Source organism: Sceloporus occidentalis, unplaced genomic scaffold (genome assembly GCF_023333645.1).
Source record: "Sceloporus occidentalis isolate IW3139 unplaced genomic scaffold, rSceOcc1.0.p SCAF_138, whole genome shotgun sequence".
NCBI lineage: Eukaryota > Metazoa > Chordata > Lepidosauria > Squamata > Phrynosomatidae > Sceloporus > Sceloporus occidentalis.
Genome location: NW_028317118.1, coordinates 1,278,572 through 1,301,726, shown reverse-complemented (window position 1 = coordinate 1,301,726; position 23,155 = coordinate 1,278,572). Strand labels below are relative to the sequence as shown.

The 23,155-nt window shown below is 41.2% G+C and overlaps 1 protein-coding gene across 2 annotated transcripts in view; it reads left to right on the top strand.

Moving 5' to 3' along the window:
* Window positions 1-23,155, top strand: part of LOC149281147 (huntingtin-interacting protein 1-related protein-like) — a 45,353-nt gene that overhangs the window by 6,729 nt on the left and 15,469 nt on the right. For both annotated transcript variants that reach the window (XM_089499697.1, XM_089499698.1), the window contains exons 2-13: window positions 9,547-9,610; window positions 10,993-11,135; window positions 11,927-11,983; window positions 12,376-12,456; window positions 14,224-14,300; window positions 15,085-15,146; window positions 16,857-16,997; window positions 19,988-20,045; window positions 20,345-20,420; window positions 20,763-20,900; window positions 22,095-22,153; window positions 22,627-22,699. In XM_089499697.1, the coding sequence (XP_089355823.1) occupies window positions 9,547-9,610; window positions 10,993-11,135; window positions 11,927-11,983; window positions 12,376-12,456; window positions 14,224-14,300; window positions 15,085-15,146; window positions 16,857-16,997; window positions 19,988-20,045; window positions 20,345-20,420; window positions 20,763-20,900; window positions 22,095-22,153; window positions 22,627-22,699 (1,029 nt within the window). The remainder of the gene's footprint in view (window positions 1-9,546; window positions 9,611-10,992; window positions 11,136-11,926; window positions 11,984-12,375; window positions 12,457-14,223; window positions 14,301-15,084; window positions 15,147-16,856; window positions 16,998-19,987; window positions 20,046-20,344; window positions 20,421-20,762; window positions 20,901-22,094; window positions 22,154-22,626; window positions 22,700-23,155) is intronic.

The following is a 23,155-nucleotide window of genomic DNA, read 5'->3' as shown; positions in this document are numbered from 1 at the left end:
TTACACTACTCTAGTCAGTATTGTGATGCAGTTAATGCAAAAGTGAGGCCTCATGAGCCACGCACAACGTTGCCAAGTGGCCATGGAATCTTTCACCCAGTCACCAAACCACTAGTTGCCTGATGTTGCATCTTCTACCTACTTTTCCAGATAGAGGAAGCTGGTGTATGACGACACTGACTTCTGCGCTCCGACTTAGAATGGTGCTTTCTTAGCATGACCTTTCCTGTTCCCATTGTAGAATCGCAAACCTCTGAGTCCCACTGCCTCTGGAGGAAAAGGAAATGCGTACAGCACAATTCCTTCCCATTTCCTTCTTTTCAAAAACCTCTCTAACTTCTTTAGCATTTTAGATTTGGTTGACGCACACAAGTAAAACTATGAGGTGATCCCGTGAAGTTATGATGTCATAGAATCATAGAGTTGGAAGAGACCACAAGGGCCATCCTGTCCAACCCCCTGCCATGCAGGAAATCTAAATCAAAACATCCCTGACAGATGGCCATCCAGCCTCTGCTTAAAGACCTCCAAGGAGGGAGACTGTAGTAGAATGGACTGTATCATTTCAGAACAGGAGGTCAAGAAAGCACATTTTGGAGTCATGCCTCCCCGACTCTGGTATCTCCTTCTATGGAGAAAATTAGCACAGAATGGATTGGGCAGATTTGGATTCATTTTCTCCTTTTGGTACTGTGATGGTTTTGTTCCTTGCAAGGGTATTTTTATGCATTCAAAACTACTATTCCATGTCTGCAGCTCTGAATGCTACAAACATTGCAGCCACTCCAGGATTTTACCACCTCATTATGCCAGAGCTGAACCAAAGTGTTTTGCTGATGGAGGCAAAGCAGCAAATCCAACCTCCGCCCCTAACCAAAGTCAAGATGCGCCGTACCAAAAGCTAGGCATGTTCTTTTAGCAGATGAGAGCAACAACCTCAAAAGCACTTCTTTCCATCCTTGTCGATAGAAATGCAGTGCTATATTTCAGTTGCCACTGCTGCTTTTTCATGGCACCTTGCATCTTCCATGATCACTTCCATAGACGTGCGAGTGACCGAATGCCAAGTATGTTATCGGATTGATTAGGAAGGAGTGCCCTTCAGACACACCTACCGTTGTATCACTTCTTTCACCTGGCTTGCATTACTGTGTGATTCAACAGTGGCTATGTAAGACCCACAGCTCACAGCAACAATCTGGTGCATCCTTGCACTGAGATGGGTGGGATGAGGGTAGGTGAGTGGTTACAAATGTGGATATATCCCAAAGCTTTTCACACATCCGCTCTTGAACCACTGCTGAACACTGGGAGTGACAGTAGCCCTGACTGGGTCCCAAGAGAGTGATACCTTTAATTCCCAAAATGCCTTTTATTTTACGTCTGCATTTTTATTGGGTTCTAAAAAGTCATGCATTCTCTTCTTCCGTTGCTGATACCTATTAGAAGATTTTAATACGTATTTTAATGATGGTGGAAATGGGAACAGCGCTTAAAGGTTTGAGAACTGGGAAATTGCATAGGAAGCTGTTTTCAGCTGCATCAGGCTATTTCTCAGAGCTTGGAAATGTTACTTTGGAGGGACTATAGTTTCCAGAAACCCACTGACATCTGGGAGTTGTAGTCCAAAAAAGTAATTTCTCCTTGCTCATCTTTTGGCTGCATTATCTTATCATCAGAGGTAATACTGTCCCTGAATGTGGATGTTCCATTTAGTTGTTATGGCTGGTTGCCACTGACAGGTCTGTTATGGCCAACTGAATTCTTGGTTTTTGTAATGCAACTGTAGTTCTGTTTTGGTATTTTTGTGAGAGGCAAAAGCCTGAGTAGCACCTCCGTGGATTGCCTACCTGGCTGCCAGTATCACTTTACATATATACCTGTGTGAAGTGAGCAGTCCATGAAGGAAATTCCCTTTGACATTTAACACTGAAGAGTTAATAATACAGTTGCCTAGTACCGATATGGCAGCTCCTGTGTGTCTGAAGTGCTTTGCATAAATTAACCTTTGAAATGTGAAATATAACACCCAAACATAACTAAGGTGCTTTGAAAAATAGGACTTTTTTCTGTTGCCAGAGAGAAAAGCGCTAGGTTGAGATGGACTTCATTGCAAGGGGAACACTCTATAAATGTGGAGCTACCAAAGGAAAACTTCATTCCTAGGTTGCTACCCCTTGTGCCTCTCCCAGGGAGAATACTCAAAAAAGCACCTCAGTGGACACGGAAGTCTTTGCATTATATTTTATGGAGTTTCCCAGAATTCTGCCAACATTCATTTCTTGTCTCGGTTTTGTATCGGTTTGTGAGACTCTTCCCTCCGTTTTTCCTCTTCCCACACCAAAATCTGTGTGTATTTAATGTATACATGAAACACATTTTGCATTTGTATGTACCAATGCAGAAGTGAGGCATGTGCAATTTTACAAATGTCTAAAGTTGCACACTTTCCCCACATATACAAGTATATACAGGTACAAAGTATATAGATTTATGAGGCAAGATGTGCCTTGCTCTGTTACCTTGGGAGCTGTGAAAAACATATTTTTTTGGTATGAAAATGGGAACCCAGTACATTTGTTTTCCACCTTCAACTGTGGTTGAGAAGATTTGCTGAAGATCCACCTTGTATTGTGGAAGAATTCAAACTGGAAGCATTTTGGCAGCTGTTATTTACAGTACTCTTCCCTATGAAATTCTACTGGACCGACAGTTTTTCTTCATAGATGTTTGTCAAAAACTTGCTTTTTACAAGCTTTCCAGGTGTAGTCTCACCTACCATCTATTTTGTGGGCATCATAGATGTTGATTTTGACTTTTGCAGGTTGGGTATGTTGTCTTTTTATAAGGGTTGTATGTTGCTTTGGAATCTTTAGATCTGAGTAGTTTATACATTTTAGTAAATGTAATAACTTCATGGTAGCCATCATAGGTCACTACAGTCACAAATAGGAAGGATAATCAAATAACACTGAAAGACTAACAAACTTCCTATTCCTTGTAAAAATTGAAGCAAGTACACTTCACCATTTCCTTGTTCCTTCTAGAGTCCAGACTATACCCATGTTATTTTAAAACTCCTTTGGAGGTCTACAGTGGCCATTCGCAGCTGCCATTTTGAGTAACCCAATGCAGTGTCGTGTCACTCCCATTTTCAAGCCTTTGTTGGGTTGTATGGGAGTGTATCCCTGTAAAAAAGGTTTGACGTGCATAATAATGAGGTTTTTTAGGCCCAAAATGTTAATTTGGAGCTGGATTTTTGGATTTCTGGGGGACTTTGGGAGATCAGCGGGGTTCACAAGGGCCACATGTGGCCCACAGTGTTCATGAGTCTCGCCATTATAATGTAGACTTTCCTGGTTTGAGATCTTGGTTGACTGACAACTTTGCTGGATTCTCTGTGCCAAAAATTGTGCCTAGTGAGAGCTTGCCATGTCCTATTAAGTGCTCTGTGTGTGTGTGTTGTTTTTTTTAAACCCAAACTATTGAAGTTGACCCAGTTTAAGAGGTTGTGTCAACTGTTTTGAGTGTTCGGCTTTAGCAGCCGCCTGATGGGCAGACTCATAAACCTCCTTATTCTGTCATTTCTTAGCTGGGCACTTCATTAAACTTTTTGTTTCAAATTCGACTGAGAGCGAGTTTACTAGGTCCGCCTAGCTTGGATGAAGTCCCTATCGCCAGCCGGATGTAGTAGGATCAACATTGGGGAGTAGCGATTAGGATGCAGGAGCGGATATTAAAGGTTCCCAAGTTGAGTTCCTATTAAAATGACAGTTTAATGAGAAGAGAGCTGAGATGAAAGGCAAAGCAAGCATGCTGAGCACAACTTTGCCCCAAATCCATAGGCGGGGAGTTTACCCTTATGGGTTTATCATCAGCTGTGTAAATACCCTTTCCATGTTTTCTTTTGTTAGCTGAGGTTAACACAGATGTCTGCTTTCTGTCTTGAATTTGCACAGTTACATTCAAAAGGGTCTCAGTGGTTGTCAAATGCTTTTGTATAATGAGAAATCCTTTGTAGAGGGAAAGATAGAAAAGTTGCACAATCTGTTTGGATAGGTAGGACTGGAAGTATCTCTGGTCTCCAGTCTCAGGGCCGAGTTGTTTGATTTTGGATTCGTAGGGCTATAATTAATGTAGCAAACTGAGTACTCCCCCCACCAATATAATATAATCTGTAACTGGACAAGTTGATTTTCCTTTTAAAAAAAATCAGGGTGCAAATGCTGCTTCATATCTGAGAGCTTTCTTGTCGGTTTTTTGCTGTGCATTGTTGCAACTCTGTGCAAGAGGCAAAGCACTAATACTGAGCCCCATGATAAAAGTTTAAGTAAAGGCAGTGCAGTGTAGTGCAGAGACTACAGGAAGAAAGTAGCATTTTGGACAAACAGCATGTAAGAACACATCTGGATGGCACCGTAAGAATTTATAGGTCTATAATCTTTTCTGCCTTCGGCAGGCGGAAGCCTTGCAGGTTAAAGAGACAGGACAATTAGTCATATATTGCTCTGAAAAGAGACAGCATCATTCATTTCTACGGTTCAGCTGCAGGACTAGTTCTTGGAATCTAAATGAACCAATGTCACAATGGACTTCTGTATGAAATGAGGTCAGGCCTGGAGCGATTGGAAGAAAGCTTCTCTGCCTAGCCCTGTCCATGGTGGAGCATCCATAGAAGGCAATCATTCTGGGGAGTTTTCAGATCTGCTCACCAAAGGTCTGCGGGTTGGATGGTGTTTTTAAAGACGTAAAGGCTAGTGCCAGCAGTACATTCCATGCGTTAATGGTGTGTTGTGTGAAGAAGCGCTTCCTTTTGTCTGCCCTGAATTTCCCATCCGGCGTCATTGGATGACCACAGGTTTTAGTCTCATGCGTATGGAGACTTCTCTCTGTCCATTTCTCTGTGTGAGACACAGGCAACATTCTACTTTGTTTGTTACCTGAGATTTACCAACCAGAGCTGGCTGCAAAAGGCATGCACAGAATTTTAAAAACGATGGGCTGAGATTCTTAAGACTAGTCTATGCCCTGTATAATTTTATAAACTTGTTAATTTTCTCTCCCTGCTTGCTTTTTTACCCCTCCGAATGTAAAACCCTCATGTACTTCATTTGTCTAGCGCTGGCACTGACCCTGGGTTTTAAGGTTATGGTGGTGCTGCAGAGGATATCCTAGTATCACTTACTCCTCTCCGATATTTAATTCATGAATGTTTTAAGACAGCTCCTGCAAATGCTTCCAGTACTTTTTTTAAAAAAAAAATGAAATGCCTTTCCTTTAGTGGAAAAGAGGATGTTGCTGTACTATTTTAATATAGCACATTTTCCTGGGAAAGCTGTACTCGTGGTATCCTTTTAATAGGAAAGCCATCCTGGTGCAGTGGGACAGTATTTACGTTACGGACCCTGCAGATCTGAGTTCAAATCTTTACTCAGCCACAAATCATACTGGGTAACAGTGGGATAGCAAATGCATATTCAGCACAGAAGCCAGTTTAGGTATCTATATTATGATGTTACTTTGGGGTGTACCAAATTCAGAAATAAGGCGGAACTTGGCATCTTTATCCATATTCTATCTTGTTTGAAGGAAGCAGCTGTTAGGCCGCTTCTGAAAAAACCTTCCCTTGACCCCCTGGATATGAATAATTACAGGCCATTCTCTTTACTACCATTTTTGAGCAAGGTGATCGAGAGGGTGGTTGCTCTTCAACTCCAAGCTGTCTTGGATGAAACCGATTATCTAGACCCATTTCAAACTGGCTTCAGAACAGGCTTTGGGGTTGAGACTGCCATGGTTGCCTTGACCGACAATCTGCGTCTCAGCATCGACAGGGGTTGTGTGACCCTGTTGGTGCTCCTAGACCTCTTTGGAGTTATGGAGCTGGGTATTATCAGTACACTGATGACACCCAGATCTATTTCTCCGTGTCTCATTTGTCGGCCTCGAATTCTAATGGCATCTCCTCTCTCAATGAATGTCTCTGGGCAGTAATGGGCTGGATGAGGAAAAACAGATTGAAACTGAATCCAGACAAGATGGAGGTGCTCACGGTAGCGGCCCCGAAACCAAGAATTGGGTCGCATCCTCCAGTCCTGGATGGGGTCACACTCTCCTCTAGAGACTGTGTTTGCAGCCTGGGGATGCTCCTTGACTTGTCGCTCCTGATGACAAATCAGGTAAGTGCGACAGTCAAGAGTGCCTGTTATCAGCTTCGGCTGATACGCTAACTGCGCCCTTTTCTGGAAGTAAGGGATCTTGAGACTGTTGAACACGTGCTGGTAACCTCACGTCTAGATTTCTGTAATGCGCTCTACATGGGGCTACCCTTGTGCTTGATTCGGAAACTGCAGTTAGTACAGAACATGGCGGCCAGAGTAGTGTCAGGAACATTGAGGAGGGACCATATTACTCCAGTATTAAAGTCCCTCTACTAGCTGCCTATTAGTTTCTGGGCCCAGTACAAGGTGTTGGTTATCACCTTTAAAGCCCTAAATAGCTTGGGTCCAAACTATCTCAGGGACTGCCTCCTCCCATATAATCCTCCCCGCACACTTCGGTCCTCTGGGAGGAATTTGCTGCAGCCTCAAAGATCTAGGCTTTCGGCTACCTCCCAGAGGGCTTTTTCTGTTGTTCGCCCCCAGATTATGGAACGACCTGCCGGACGAGATCCTTCAATTGACATCTTTAGACAGCTTTAAAAAGGCTGTCAAGATGGATCTCTTCCGGCAGGCCTTTCCTGGATAGATAATCCCGGCCTTAGAAACCCTCTTCTCATGAGAGTCCTCAAGGTCCTCCCTGGAAATTTAAGTAGAATGCTACCGCAGTTTACTATTTGTTTTGTTTTGTAATAATGTGTATGTGTTGATGTTGTTTTAATTTGTTGGTTTTAATTATAATTGATTTAATAACTTTTTAAGGGGGGAGGGAAGTAGATTTTGATGTATGATGTATTGTATTTTATTACTGTTAGCCGCCCCGATTGACCTGAAAGGGGTGGGATATAAATTATTATTATTATTATTATTATTATTATTATTAGAAATACTTGCTGCTGAGGAACATCCATTTAGGATATAGTTTGAAACATGGGGCCTCACGGAAGTGCCAGTTCCTTCACCTGATAGGTCTCCCTAGGACAGAAACACAGAAGTTGAAGGTGTTGTCCAGAACAGTTCCATTTTGTGACACTCTTAATAACAGGTTAAGTAAATACTTACTCAGATGAAGACTACTTAGGTGGTAATTAATTCTGTCTCAGTGTGGGATTTACTCAGCAGCTTTATGAGACATGGCCAAGAGTGTTTTTTACATGGAAATGCTTTGACAGTGATGGCCACATTACATTTGTCTTGTAACTAAGCCTGTGCACACTTAGCTGGGAGGAAGGCCTACTGAATGTAGTACATAGGATTTCCTTCCAAGCGAGTTTGGATGGCAGCCTAAATACCCTGAAGGTACCAGATTCCATCTGATCTTGGAAGCTAAACAGGGTCAGCCCTGGTTAGTACTTGGATGCCAATGAATAGCCTGCTGTAGGGTCTATTTCAGAGGAAGGAATGGGCAAAACCACCTCTACATGTTCTTTGACTAAGAAAACCCTATGAATTCATGGGGTAGCTATAGGTTGATAGGTACATGCATCACATGCAAGCATGGATGGGATTGCCCATCCTAATCTATGAAGAAAAACACATTATTATTATTATTATTATTATTATTATTATTATTATTATTATTTGCGTAGAAAACCGGTGGGGGTGGTTGTGCAAAAAAGCCACATATGTTTTTCCTCTGCAGTTCTTCAGGATGTCAAATACTTCAAGAAAATCATGAAATATTCTTGCTTGTCTATTATTCTTCCTGACAGGGTTTCTTGACTGTTGGGAAAGTCATGTTTTAACTTGGATATGAATAATGATGACTATTTCAGAGTCATCTTTCAGGACCCGTTGGTTCCTTCCCCCATTTTGTTTTGTGTTCTGCGGTGTGGACATCACCTTTCGTGTGGGCAGGAGAGACAAAAAGTATTAATGAAAGCTCTCTGTCTCCTCCTGAGGCTTAATGTTGTATGAAACTACGGTTGAATTAAATGTCCTTTCCCCCCTCTTCCTTTCTAAGAGTATTATCAAAAGGTGCCATCTGTTTCGGTTATTCCTAGGATGAAGTCCAGAGGCATACCTGCTGCTTTTTTTTGGTCTTCCTCCAGATCAACCGGGATAAATAATTCAGTTCCGAGTGTACCCTTGTGCTTTGTGGCAGTGCTATTAGAAACTGAAAAATGTACCATATCTGGGAGGGTGCCAAGTATAAAATGGTGGGCCTGAGTGGTTCCTTTTCGTACTGAGTGGGGATTGATCCCTGCAGTTGAAAGCTGGTTTGGAGAGGAAGGGAGGTTATTATATCTGTATATAGATAAAGGTACATTAAGACAATGTGATGGTAGCAGGGCATATTATATCAATGGCTCTATAGTTAGAAATCTCAATCAGTACCGTAAATATACAGCATGTATTGAGATCAGGGAAAATTTTTATAAAATGCAGAATCGGTGGCATCTTACCCCTCTAAAAATGTCTAAGATATATAAGAATCAAAGTCCTACCTGTTGGAAATGTAAAAAAGGTCTGGGATCGTTTATACATATGTTGTGGGAATGTGTATATGCAAAGAAATATTGGGTTCAGATTCATGTCAAAATGCAACAAATCATAAATTACGAATTTAAATTTGATCCGAAAATCTTTTTATTGAATATGATTACAGATGATAAGCTGGAAAACAAACATGGAAAATTATTATTTTACATGATTTCGGCGGCTAGATTGGTCTTTGCCTCCTATTGGAAAGGAGACGTCCATCCTACTTGGAATGCTTGGCTGCTCAAACTTTTAGACTTTATGGAATTGGATAAACTTACATGCTTTGTTCTGAACCTGAGTTGGGATAAGAGGAAAATGAATTGGCAGCCTTTGGTACTCTTTTTAGAGTCTGAAAATAAGACCCACAATTTTATTTGGTAACTAAATAATTATCGTTTGACTTTTTTTTTTCCTTTTGATGTATAGTTAAATGATGCTGATTGTTGTCATTAATTGTGGAACTGTTAAACTAAAAACAAGTACATAAGTTATAAATGTATAAAGGTAACTCTGGAAAGTACCACCGAGTTTAAAATTAATGCTTATTTGTATCGCTGTATTATTTCGTAAGAAAGGGATAATTTCTTCTTCTAGTTTTTTTTGTTTTGTTTTGTTTTTTTTTGTATTAAGGAACTTTGCGGAGCAAAAGATCGCTTCTGTCCCTCTGAGAGAAGTCATTTGTTGTCTATTTGTGTGGGTATGTTTGGAGATTGTGGGTTGGATGGGGTTTATCTGCTTTGTATGTTTGTAACTGTTATATGTAATGATGTATATTATGTTGTGCTGTTGTTGTATGTTTTTTATGCTATTACTAAAATTTAATAAAGACTATTTATATAAAAAAAAGAAATCTCAATCAGTACTGCTTTTAATATCCGCTTTCTTTGCTCTTCCCCTCTGCTAGGCTATGAGCATCGGCAAAGCTATCAACACCCTGGAAGCACCAGTGAAAGAGAAGCATGCCCGCCGTATCCTTTCTCTTTTTTCAGTATGTCCCTAAAGTTGGAATGATAATGTTGGAAGGGACCACAGGGACTATATAGTCCAGCCCCCTGCCATGCAAAAATATATAGCTAAAGCACTCCTGAAAGATGGTCATCCAACCTCTGTGTAAAGAACTACAAAGAGGGAGACTCTGCCACCCTGTGAGGTAGTCCATTCCACTGTTGAACAGCTCTTAACAGTAAAAAAGTTCTTCCTAATGTTTAGGTGGAATCTTTTTTCTTGTGATTTGAATCCACTGGTTTGTGTTCTGGGTTTTGGAGTAGCACAAAACAAGCCTGCTCCATCCTCAATATGACATCCCTTCAAATATTTAATAGTGACCATCATGTTACCTCTCAGTTGTCTGTTGTCCAAGTTAAACAAATCCAGCTCTATCAGCCGTTCCTCATAAGGATTGGTTTCCAGACCTTTTACCATCTTGGTCACCTTCCTCTGGACACTTTCTACCTTTTCAGAGTGCTTTTGGTAGTAATTATGAAGCATGAATGCCAACGGTTTAGCAGAATGCCATCTGCTTCATGATTTTATTACATCAAATGGTATACAAGTATTATAAATCAGGGCAGTAACATACCCTTTTAAATTTATTTATTAAAATATCTATATATCACTGCCTGAATCCTGTATGGCCTATTATGTTATATAACTTTACATATACCTAGCTGCATAGGAGACGTGCTAAGAAACCCCTTTATTGAATTGCAAAGATGCATAATGGATATTGCATTAAAAATAAAAACACTTTAATGAACAATTTAGTCTAACTTTTCCACATCTCTGCACTCAGCAGAAATCCTAATAAAGCCATCATCTGGTGAGCCATAAATGTTATGTTGGAAGGCCCTCATCATTCCCCCACTATTTCTAATGTACCTAAATGAGATCTTTGAATAGACCCTGAAGGCTTCTTTTCCTTATGATACAGAATTTTTAACAGGGAAATGGCCTGGGAGCAGAAATACATGCTTTCAAGAACATATGGTTTCCACCTAAAATGGCAGCCCAGTGTCACATCCTCTCACTGCATATTGCAGAGTTCAGGTTGCCTCATATTCTGATGCGGTCATTATGTTGTGTGTTTTTTCCCCATCCTTACACACCATACAGTTGACTGCTAATGGTAGAGATGAAAAAACCTGTCAGAATTCAAAGTGGTTCTTCTGTTTCTTGTGCCAGTAATGCTGTTTTCTAACATTATGGCATTTTTCCATGATTTAATAAAAATTAAGATGTCTGAGGAGCCATTTCCCATTGTTGGACATGGAAAAGGAAACTGGGAGAGGCCTTTGGTTTCCTTGCCCACCTTTGCACACCATATTTAAAATTGGCCTTGACTTCTACACAGGAATTATTCTAGGAACTCATCATGAGAAAGGAGCGTTTACATTTTGGTCATACGCAATCGGTCTCCCCTTACCCAGCAGTGCCATCCTTAGCTGGAAGTTCTGCCATGTTCTCCACAAAGTCCTCCGGGATGGACATCCGAATGTGAGTTTTTCAGTCTCCTTCCATTTAGCCAGTGGGTAAGACTTCTCTTAGGTGATATAGCTGAATCTGTAGATGTTAAGTTAGTGTTACAGGTGTACTCTGTGTTTGATTTGGGGGACTCAGAAACATCCAGAAAGTCTTCTCTGAGGTAATGTAAAAGCTGAATTTGCAACCCCTGTGCACTATGTTTGTTAAAAAGAAATACAGAAAAGGGGTTGCTTCAAAGCAGCTTACAAAATAGAAACCCTAATGATGCCGGTGACTGAACAGGAGCATTGGTCTACCATTGCACTTATGCAGGGCTGGGTCAAGACATTTTGCTGCTGGAGGCAAGACAGAAAACACCTCCATCCTCTTCTTCCGTCCCAGTGCATAATACCAAAGCCCAGTAGTTTTGTCACCCCATTATTGGTTTGCCTTAGGGTTGCCATATGTCCAAAACCACTTGACATCACACAACACACATGCAACAGAATAAATAAAAAATTACTGTCTTTTCGTGACACCAATAACCTGTTGCCTGAGGCAGTCCCCAAGCCCTGTCTACAATTGTCAAAAGCCAAAAAGCTATTGGAGAAGGCTAAATGTCATATAACGCTCGAATCTTGCCAACCACTTCTTGGGCTGCTGTAGGCTGTTAAGTTTGCATCACAAGTTAACCCAATTAAACCTGGATTTCCCTCTCTTTATGACTGTCTGGGATCAGTTCAGTGCCCGTTGATAGTAGCAGTTGTGTTGCTGTTGTGTCTGACTCTGTGGCCCTAAGCTTCTTTGTGTGCTGCGTTCCTTAGGTTCTTCAGGATTGTCAGCGGTATCGAAGTAACATCCGAGAAACCGGAGACCTCTGGGTGAGTTCTGGAAATCCACTGGCTGCAGGCAATTCTTCCAGAGCTTTACCCTTCAAAGAGACTTAAAATGTTTTCTTTAGATTCTGACCTGGATGCTGGACAGGGAGTATGCCTTCCTGCATGGCAGCTATACCTTTCTTGAGTTGCCCTTTTAAGCAGGAAATGCAGGAGAGGGTGAGGCAAGGCTCTGCTTTTCTCTTGAGGCCTTGCTGCAACAAATGCCACATCTGAGTCCCTCTTATCCCTTTGAAAATGTCAGTGGGCTTGGTTAGGATGTGTGTGCAGCTATTCCATCCCCTAGGAATGGATAGCCTCTTGGGACTGCCAGTTGCAGATCTTAGTCTGTCTTTATGTTCATATTTTAAAATGAAGTGTATTTTTCCCCTTGACAGGGTCACCTGCATGATCGTTACGGGCAGCTTGTAAATATTTATACCAAACTTTTGCTAACCAAAATCTCCTTCCATCTAAAGGTAATTCTGCATTATGTTATGCCCCTGCTCTTACAACCTTTTCTGTAATGGTTTGACGTAGGGATGTGGTGCGTTCTGGTTTTGGGTTAAAGTGCAGGGGAAACTGGACTTGGATCCAATCTGGTTTGAATATCAGGAGTCATAATTGAGCATTATGGTAGATTTCAACAGTAGCTTCTTTTTCCTATTTCTCTGCCTGCTGAACCAGGAAAAAAACTTTGTAGTCCTCTATACTGAAGATCCACAAGGAAGATAAACGTTCATATTTGGGTTGAATAGTACAAAGAATTGGCTCTGGGGCCAGCCCTGCCATTAAGCAGAGTGAAACCATCATCCAAGGATGTAGCTACGAGGCTGATGGTAAAAGAAGGGCATTACCTCCCCAAATAAGAATCCTACTCCCCGTCATGAAATTTTCCTTCAGACTCACTGTCTAACACTGAAAATACTTCATACCAAGAAGTCTTCCACGTGTTGTGTTCACAGTCCTTTAGTCACGTTGCCTGCCTCCTTTTTCTTTGGTTGCCTAAACATTATTTCTAATTGCCCAACTGAAGTTTTAAGTTGCTCCAATGTTAGAAATTTGCGGACTGAAGGAGGATTTCATGGGGGGGGGGAGCAAAATTCTTATTTGGGGCCAATGCCCTCATTTTGCCATCGCCCCCACAGCTACACTCCTGCTGCTTCAGACAGTAGATTTGAGGAGTCTTGAAAAATGTAGAAAATGGTTTGTTACCAGGACAAGTCCTTTTGTTAGTCAGGGTGAGGTAACTACTTGAAGTGGTAGAGCATGAGAAGCTGTGAGCTGTTTCATTCTTCCTACTGGAAAAGCTTCTGATGATCCTCCTTTCTCATCCACCCCATTTCACCATCACTCTCACACACCCAAAGCAACCAGTGTGTATCTTTAGGCAAATCTGGCAGGACCAGACAGTGTTTTGATTTCTTTAAAAAGGCTGTGAAGACGAGAAGGGAGACATAGTGGCATTAGTCAGGCAGGCATGGAGGGCTTCCAAACATGGCAGTGGTCCAAACATGACAGCTTGAAACATGGCAGTGGTCCAAACCTGACCGCTTCAGACATGGTAGTGGTCATGCTTCTGTCTTAGATGGTGGTAGAGCTTCAACTCCTGCTGTCAATTCTTTAATTTGTTGTTCTTGTATTCTTGCTGGAGGTGGGGAGAGATACTTGAGGAATTTTCTGCCTCCTGTGACAAACTTTGCCTGGCTTTGGGTACTGTGTACCTTGCCTTGGGCAGATGGATTTGCTACTCTGTCTCAGGCAGCAGAATGTCTTGGTTCAGTCCTGAGTGGCTCATAGATGGCACTGTATTTCTCTGGCCACAGAGACGATGTTCTGTTACTTAACCAGCACTGAGGTCTTAAAAGCCTGTAGACCTGACACCCTGCCAGCTTCTGCCCACTGTTCTGTCTAGTTCTGGCCTAGGCCCTGTCTCATCACTTCTTTTGTAGTGCAAAGGCTTGTGTTTTTGAATGATGGCACTCCTGACCTTCAACCAAATTAGACACAGGCCAAGACATGTTTATGTTAAGAACTTCATCATACCTAAAATGGATCTTGGGGGGAAATGTTTTTGTGTTACTCAGATATGTGAATGTGCCAAACATATGTGAGCAAAACACTGAGAATGTAATGCATCCTCTCTATGGAGTGTTTCTTGGGATTCCTCCTCTGAGTTGTGTCTTGCAGCAGGGCAGAAATTTGCTTCATAACAATGCCAACACTTATTTTTTCCCTTTCCCAAGCACCCTGAATTCCCTCCAGGCTTAGAAGTGACTGACGAGGTGTTAGAAAAAGCTGCCGGAACAGATGTGAATAACATGTAAGTTTCAACATCCGCCCCTCCAGCCCCTCACTTTTTTTTGGGGATTACTCGAGATCTTCAACAAAGCATAATGACTGCCTTTCTTTCCCAGCTGTAAATGGAGTGTCCCAAGAGTGAAATGTACCTCATTAAGCAAGCTTTGGACCAGAGCCCAAGTAGCTCTCTGGCTGCCTAGCGGGAGTATTAAGCGATTCTGCTAGATCAGTGTTTCCTAAACTTCTGATACCTGGATAATGGTTTTATATATTTTTTATATATTGTTCTGGATTAAAACTGGTGGCATGCTTTGCTCTTGTGCTCAAAGATAAATAGAATCCCATTTCGGAAGACAGCCCAGATATAATGCCAATAAATAAATAAAATTAAAAATATATAAATTTTGCCACAAAATCCTACTCTGCCACCTCATTGGGGTCTGACAGGTTCTGGCTGACTGGTAATAGTTCAAGTATGAACCTAGAGGTGGGCAGTGCCATCAGAGGACCAGTCTAGCTAAGTACAGAGAGGTAGACACCAGGCAACAGAAAGAATGCCACCAGCGGGCAAATTGGCCATAGGAGATACTGCTTTGTTGGTGGAGGGACCACTTGTATTGATGAAATCACAAATCTTCACGTGCACATATACACATAGAGCAGCTTCCAGAAGGCCAAGCAGACTTGCTTCTTGCAGCTTTGAAAGAGGAGATGAATGATTGTGGATTTTGACAGAGACCTTTGTATTATGGTAGGAATCATATTGTGCCATTGGCATCTTGTAATTCTAACTCAGTTCTCTTTAGCTTTCAGCTCACAGTTGAAATGTTTGACTACATGGATTGTGAACTCAAACTCTCAGAGTCAGGTAACCTCTCATCAATGAGTACTCCCTCCCTTTATCTTCCTTCAAATACGAAATATCCCACTGTTTTTAATCTCTGTTTTTGCACATAGATATTGTCACACGATCCAATACAGGGAGAGGCAGGATACAAATAATAATAATAATAATAATAATAATAATAATAATAATAATTATTATTATTATTATTATTATTATTCCAGTAATGCCAGCTTACCAAAAATATTCTGATGTGCTCCTGTGCCTTTTGACCACACTTAGATCTACAGAAGCTTATAGGAGAAGCTTTTTAACAATGTGGCAGCACCTGTTGTATTGTGACCTCCTAATTTTATTCAGAGCCATAGCCATGTCAGTCTGGAATATTAGTATGCAAAGGGTTCTTGCAGCATCTTTGAAACTTAACTCAGCAAAAGACATTGTAGCATAAGGTTTCATAAACTTGGTCTACTTTGAATGCATCTGAGGACATTGGCCAAGTCTATGAAAGCTCATGCTACAAGTGCTTTTGCACATTTAGTCCCAAAGGAGCTGCAAGATCCCTGTGCTTCTTATTTTATTGTTATGTTTGAGACCAAATAATAGCTATAGAGACTATATATAAATATATATGTAAAAGTATTAGTTGTTCTGTAAAGCACTTTGGAAGGGTAGAATTTTTCTTATTCTATTAAATTGTGCATTTTAAAAAATCCTCAGAATTCTGCATCATGGTAAAATGCAGATCTCTAGTAAAGGTGGCCTAAATTTAGGAACCTGTATAAATTATGCACACTTTGGGAATTTCTGATCAGCTGCTCCAGAAACAAACAAACCCTCTCCCCTTGTTTCTGATGGCTCCATTGCATTTCTTTCCCTCTAACAATGTACTCAGAGGTGAAATGCTAACCTCTGCCCTCTTACTTTGGCATTTATGGCTGGTGGCTATTAGCCATCAAAACCATTAATGCTGTTTTAAACAAGTACCTCCTAACCATAGGGTCTGTTACTTCTAGCTATTATCTATATAAGCCGACTAAGAACCCTGTTTCAGCTTGGAACAAGGCAAAAGCATTCTTCTTGCAGGCTTCGTGGAGTGGGGTGGGGTAGAGTCTCCCTAGATCCCTAGGATCCATTGTGGATTTTCTTAATGCAGAGCATCAGCCTTGCCTGCCCTCAAGAGTGTTGGCAGTGGCACTGTTTGCCCTCTCTCCTTCCACTTGTTCAATTGTATGTTGTCATGTGAACTTGGCATGCCTTATGCCTGTGGTCAAGGCTATGTACTCTCCTGGTTAATGATCAAGCTTTTTTCTGATCTGGTTCAGTTCTGCTTGGTCTTACCCAACAGCAGCCTGAGTAAACAAAGGTGGCGAGAGCCACAACTCCCCGGTCAGTGATGGGGAAATCACAGTTGGCTCCTGCTGATTCCTTTACAGTCTTCCTTCCTTATAACTTTCTTCATCTAAGATGTACAAAAATGCTGGATGTTAAAAATCATGGAGCTGGACTCCAGCCAAAGTTCCCCAGTCCACTTTGCTGTCTATCTTTTTTCCAGCAGTGCTACTACTATTGCTGCTACTAATGGTAGTAGTAGTAGTACAACCAACAGTACTACTATTAATAATAGTTGTTAAATCCATTGCTCTCCTGGCTTTCTGATTAGGTAAAGTGTGCAATGAAATGAAATGCATATAATTCATATATGTGGTTATCTTATTCCCAACTTCTCTTTAGTTTTCAGGCAGCTTAACACCTCCATGGCCGTCTCTCAGATGTCAGCAGTTCAGTGTCGTCTGGCTCCTCTCATCCAAGTGATCCTGGACTGCAGCCACCTCTACCATTACACTGTTAAGCTGATGTTCAAGCTACATTCATGTAAGTGGCTGTGGGTCAAAGGCAAAATGGTATAGTTCCCAAAATATCAATGTATTTTCACGAAAAGCTCCTATTGCCAGGAACTAAGTCTTGGAAAGGCATATCAACCTTTGGAAACCCTGTAAAAAATGGGAAACCACCAAATGACAGTATTGTAGGAAAGGTGGTATGAGTATCTCTGGACATCAGAAGACTAGCTTGGGACCTCAAGGCTTGTGGCACCTCCTCTCTAGAGTAGACAGTACTAAGCTAAGTGAGCTGTTTATCTTCCCTTGGTTCTTGAGTGTAAAGCCTAACCAACTTTCTGTGCTACCTGTATGTTTGTGGCTGGGGCCTAGTTCTAGCTGAGATTGAAAACAAGGTGTACATCATACCACTTTCAACTGCAGGTGTGGGCTTGTGTGGTTTGAATGCTCCTCCATGTGGTAATCATCTCTGCAAGGAAACTCAGCAGCATATCTAGGAAAGGCTAAGATAAAATCCTTTTCCCCTGGTAATGATGGGGGTTCTGCATGGAGGGATTTTGCCTTGCATTGAGAATGTTTCCTTCATGCCAGCTACCTAATAAATAATAATAATAATAATAATAATAATAATAATAATAATAACATAATGCCGCCTGAGCCCCATAACACATGGGGTTCCCATTTGGGAAGGACTTAGCCTCCAACTTGCCTGAATTCTTTGCAGAGCTGGCAGGGCTTCCTTGGCAGATAAGCCAGCGTGGGAAGTGTCCCCTAAGGAAGAAAGTTTGCAAAGCATTGAATTAATTTATCTGATTTTAATCTGAGTTTTCCTGATTGCAATGCTGACAGCAGTTTTGGAAATGATTTAGAGGTAGGGCCAGGGAGATACTTTGTTCTGTTGAGTGCTGATAATAGTGCTTTGGGACTAGAGTGTGAACTAAACTCCATACTACTACTACTACTACTATTATTATTATTATTTGGACAAAGAGAGATTTTTTTTGGGAAGGGTGAGTATCAACTGCACACGACCCCTTTTGTAGTCTTCAATACGGACCAAGGCAGTGCCAGGTACATATCATCTCTTTATAGCTATAGGTATGGTTAACATCCAGAGGGGTGTGTGGCTTTTAATGAGATTTCATGACTGAACTGGAAATTTCATGATTTAACGGCTCAGTGGTAAACTAGACACTTTTATGTTGTATGTGTATCATTTTCAGCAGTTTTAGCCTTCAGGTTATTTCTATAAGGAATTTGTATGCTTCTTTTCTGCTTAATGAATGGTTTTCAAAGATGCTTACAGGCAGTGTTAAAACATCATTAACAACATTAGACATAAATAAATAGCACGCTCCAACAGACGAGACTATGTTTTAAAAAAAGGTGCAGCCTAGTGCTTCAAGCTGTGTCGATTCTACTTTGTTTTCTGTAACGTACTTTTAATTATTTATTAAACTTTTACTCCACCTTGCCACCAAAGCAGCACTTAAGGCAGATAACCATAAAAGTCAAGTAGAAACAGAAATATAATTAAAACATAAAAGTGATTTCAGAACAATTAAAATGCATCGGTGGAAAAGAGGTAACAGCAGCCCTACTACATTGCCCTCCCAACAGCAATGTAGCTGAAATGCTAAAGGCCTATCTAAATGAGAATAAAAGTCTTTGCCTTCAGTTTTTACTTGATGTTGGTCATGATAACATCTAGCTTGGCTGTGTGTGTGTGTGTGTGTAAAAGCTCTCATAATACTTGTAGTGATAGATTTCAGATCTTCCCCTTCCTTAACTCTCTTAGCTAGTTTTGTCGTTGCTGGTGGCTTTCTATTTATCCATTCTGCTTTTTTATGAATGGAGGAGCATTGATGGCAATTCCTCAAGGGAGCTGAAAAGCACTCAGTGGTTTTAATGTTGCCTTCAGTTTGGGAGATGAAGTACACTTGGCTTGCCATGCTCAATGCCTCTGTTTAGGGTTCAGTTTTCAGGCTGGAACCTCTGAGCAGAGTCAGATTAACCCTTAAGTATATCTCAAGGCACAGGGTTGCTTGGTCTTCAAAATAGCAATAAGGGGCATTTGAAATTCGTAGGTGAGGGACTTGACAGTTAGGAAGTGATGCTGACAAAATGGATGAGTCTTTCAGGTGCCACAGGACTGTTGTTTTAAACAGCTAGCCCACATACTGAGTTCTTCCTTCTCTGACTTGAGTTTTACCACTTAGTATCAAGTTGCCAATGAAGTTGCAAAACAGGTTATAAGGTTTTAACTGTGTACATATCCCCACTCCTTTATGAAGCTTGCCTAGCAATTTGCATCACTGTCTGGCCAGCATAAGAGAAAGTCTATGCACATAGATTATGCCCCTCCACATTTGCGGATTCGACTTTTGCAGATTGTATTATTTACGGTTTCGATTATTATGTTCTTTCTAGGAATTTCTCGGTTTTCCAATGCAACTCTGCTGGAAGTTGACCATAGAGTTGTGCTGGAGAACCTAGACGTTCCTAGAGAAAACATTTCTCTAGGCATTTGTAGGTCCTCCAACATGATTCTGAGCTCAATTTCTGGTGTATGCTGATCATAGAGTTGCACTGGAGGACCTGGAAATTCATACAGAGGGCTTCTCTCAGGTGAAAAGAATAGTGGTTTTTTATTTGTGGTTTTCCCACATTCATGGGGATACTTCAGCCTTAAACCTAGCAAATGTGGAGGGACCACTGTACTGCATTTTTTCATTGTGGATACATCCAATATCAGTGGTCTCTAAACAGCACAGATGTATTATCACCAGTGGAAGCATGGAGAGGCTCTTTTGAGTCTTCCTTTAGAATACTTCCACTGTATGAAGATGCTGTTTGTCTACTTCTTTCCAAAACCTAGCATGTGAAGACCCATCTGGATATGTATAAACCAAGTTGTGCTTGGTTTCCAAACATCTTCCTAGGATTTTGTCCCAAACTTGAGCATACCATCCTGGTCCCTAGTGTGCTGAAGGCTCTGACCTTTTTCTTTTCTTGGCTGCCCAGGTTTGCCTGCTGACACGCTGCAAGGCCACCGAGACCGGTTCCATGAACAGTTCCGCAGGTAATGTGCCTTGAGACTATTTTACAAACGGGGTTGTCAGTCTGTGTTTGGACATCCCAGTTATCTGGATCTAGAAAACTAAGGTCTTAGAGGGTAAAAGTCTGGCTGACCATCTTGATACCAAGTTTCCTCTGTGTAGAGAAAAGGTAATAAGGTCTCAAGCATCATTTGAGGGGAAGATGAAAAGCTGGCTTGGGAATTCTGGGGGTTGTAATAAAAAAACTGTTCTAAGCTTTGCTGAAAAGGCACACTGCCCTGCTTTTGGCTTTTGCACTGACAAATCTTTTCTCTCCCTGTAGCCTTAAAAACTTTTTCAAAAGAGCCTCAGACATGCTGTATTTTAAGCGGCTTATCCAGATCCCAAGACTGCCTGAGGTACTGTCTTTTTTCCTTCTTACTGCTGTGTTATACAGCTTTTTTTCTGAAAGGGGGACTAACCCTTCCTTGAACTGCAGTGTTTGGATGTGGTAGAGAGACTGACTGCCCACTCTCTGGGGCTCTGATAACCACGCAAGTTAAATATTTGTGAAATTTTTGTATGTTTTTAATTGTACTGTTCTTTTAAATCGTAAGCCATTCTGAGTCCCAGTTTTGGGGAGAAAGCGGGATACAAATAAATATAATAATAATAATAACCACCGCCTGTGTTTTTAGGGATGCACTCTGGTCTTTTTCCCCACTGCTAATGTGTGTCTCTTTTTACTGTTTCTCCAATAGAGCCCTCCCAACTTTCTGCGGGCATCAGCTCTGGCAGAGCATGTGAAGCCTGTAGTGGTGATCCCAGAGGAAGCTCCTGAAGATGAAGAACCAGAGAACTTGATTGAGATCAGCACAGCACCTACTATGGAGCAGCAGGTAAGGCGTCGCACACAGTTTGTTCCATACAATACAGTAAAATAGGACTATGTCTTCTTGTTCTTGGAAAATAGCTAAGTCAAAGTCCTGGTCATTGGCCTAGGGGAACATGTTGAGCAACAAGGAAACATCTTTTTCATATACTCCTCAGTGGGCCATTGGTATCCACTGGGAGGACCCCCCGTGGATACCAAAATTCATGGATGCTCAGGTTCCGTTATATACAGTGGTATAGTGTAATGGTGTCCCTGATACAAAATGGCTAACTCAAGGTATACTATACTATATATATATATATATATATATATATATATATATATATATATTCAAGCCACGAATGGTTAAACCTGTGGATAAAGAATCCATGGAAATGGATTGTAATTGCAATATATTCTAAAAAGTGTTTGCTTTGACAAGCTGCTCTCTGGTTGCTGATGCTTGTCCACTGACTTGATGAAGCAAGAGAGTGACTTAGTTTTTTGTGGGTTTTTCGGGCTATGTGGACATGTTCTAGAAGAGTTTATTCCTGACGTTTCGCCAGCATCTGTGGCTGGCATCTTCAGAGAAGAGAGTGACTCTCTTGATACGTCCAGGGTGCCTCCTTTTACTACTGTAGTATCTTGGTGCTTCCACATGAGGGCATATTCAGAAGCATGATTAACCACAGAAGTGGTAGAATTCAAAGACCTAGCTATGTTAGTCTGGAAAATCAGTATGCAAAGGGATCTTGTAGCACCTTTGAGCAGGGTGACCAGATATCCTAACCACAAAAGAGCAGAAGGCATCACAAAATGCATTCAAGAAAAATGTAGGACATCACGAAATAAAAACTAAAAACACTAATAAAAATAAATGTATGCTTCCTAGTCGTCCTCACAATGGAAGAAATTATGAAATTCCTCCTGGACAGAAGGTGGAAGTGTAGGACATGTCCTGGAAAAGGAGGGTGTCTGGTCATCCTGCCTTTGAGACTAAATGAGAAAGATGTGTGTTTAATAACCACAGGAGTGTTAGAGAAATTGTTCACTTTCTGATGAGGCACTTATCAAACAGATATATATATATATATATATTTCTCTCTGTAAACACTTTCCTGTAACCTTGGGAATATAAGGCATACATACAGTATTGCATTTGATGCATGCCTTCTCCACTGTCCATCCATTTGATTTTTTCAAAAAATTTCTTTTGCAGAATGTGTCTGATATATTTGAGCAGACTTTTGGCCCTCCCAATGGTATGAGAGATGATAGGTAAGGTTGTTTTTATCAGCAAAATGACAGAAAGCTTTGAGCCAGGGTTTTAAATAGGGTGGCTTAGCATTTGTACAACACTTGAATTTTATACAAGGGGAAAAAGGTATCCACATAAGAACCCTTTAAAGGGAGTCAGTATTGTCATATATACTAATCGCAAGCTCAGTTCTATGAGTTTTTGCACAGACAAAATAGCATAACCCACACACAAAAGGGAGAACTTTGGGCAGAGAGGCTAAGGAGCCAAGGGTGATGAAAGGAGTATCATGGAAGAGCATGCTGATTTCTGGCTAACGCTTTGTACAGAAGTATTCCATACTTGTTTTCCCTTTATTGCTAATGCAGTAAAGGGAAGAGGGTGGGATGGGGACTGAAGGCTGCCTGTGAACTTCATAAATCTGGTGGTGATTTGTGCTTCAGTGCTATTCAGCACCAGCTCACAGGTTAAGCATTATTTCCTTTATCCTCAGGGATCTCCAAATTGAAAATCTGAAGAAAGAGATTGATCTGCTTCGAGGAGAGCTAGAAAAGATTAAGCTAGAGGTAAGACCGAGGTCTGTCTGCATGTCTGTGCTATGGTTCTGCAAGGGTACAGAAAATGCTACTTGGTATGAAACGTGACAATTAGCTCAGAATCTTTGAATTTTTTTTTTTTTAAGTTTCAAATCTTGATGAAATTTGTTGAAATGCCTGCTGAAAACTCAGAAGCCACGAATGATGGCTGAAGAGGCTGCCCTTCCACTGGTGTAACTTTTGCTCAGTTCATGCAGGGCCTACAACACTCAGCCCAAACTAGACATGAAAATGCCGCATGTATTTTGCTCACACATTGGCCCCCTGAACATAAAAATGCCAGCAGAGCTGTGTAAAATTACTCTTTTGGGCTATGACTCTAAGAATTCCTTGGCCAGCAACTCCAAGCAAGAAATGATATACATGTAATTTAACTCCAAGTGAGATAGATTGGTCATGTACACCTGCAGAACTACATCACTCACA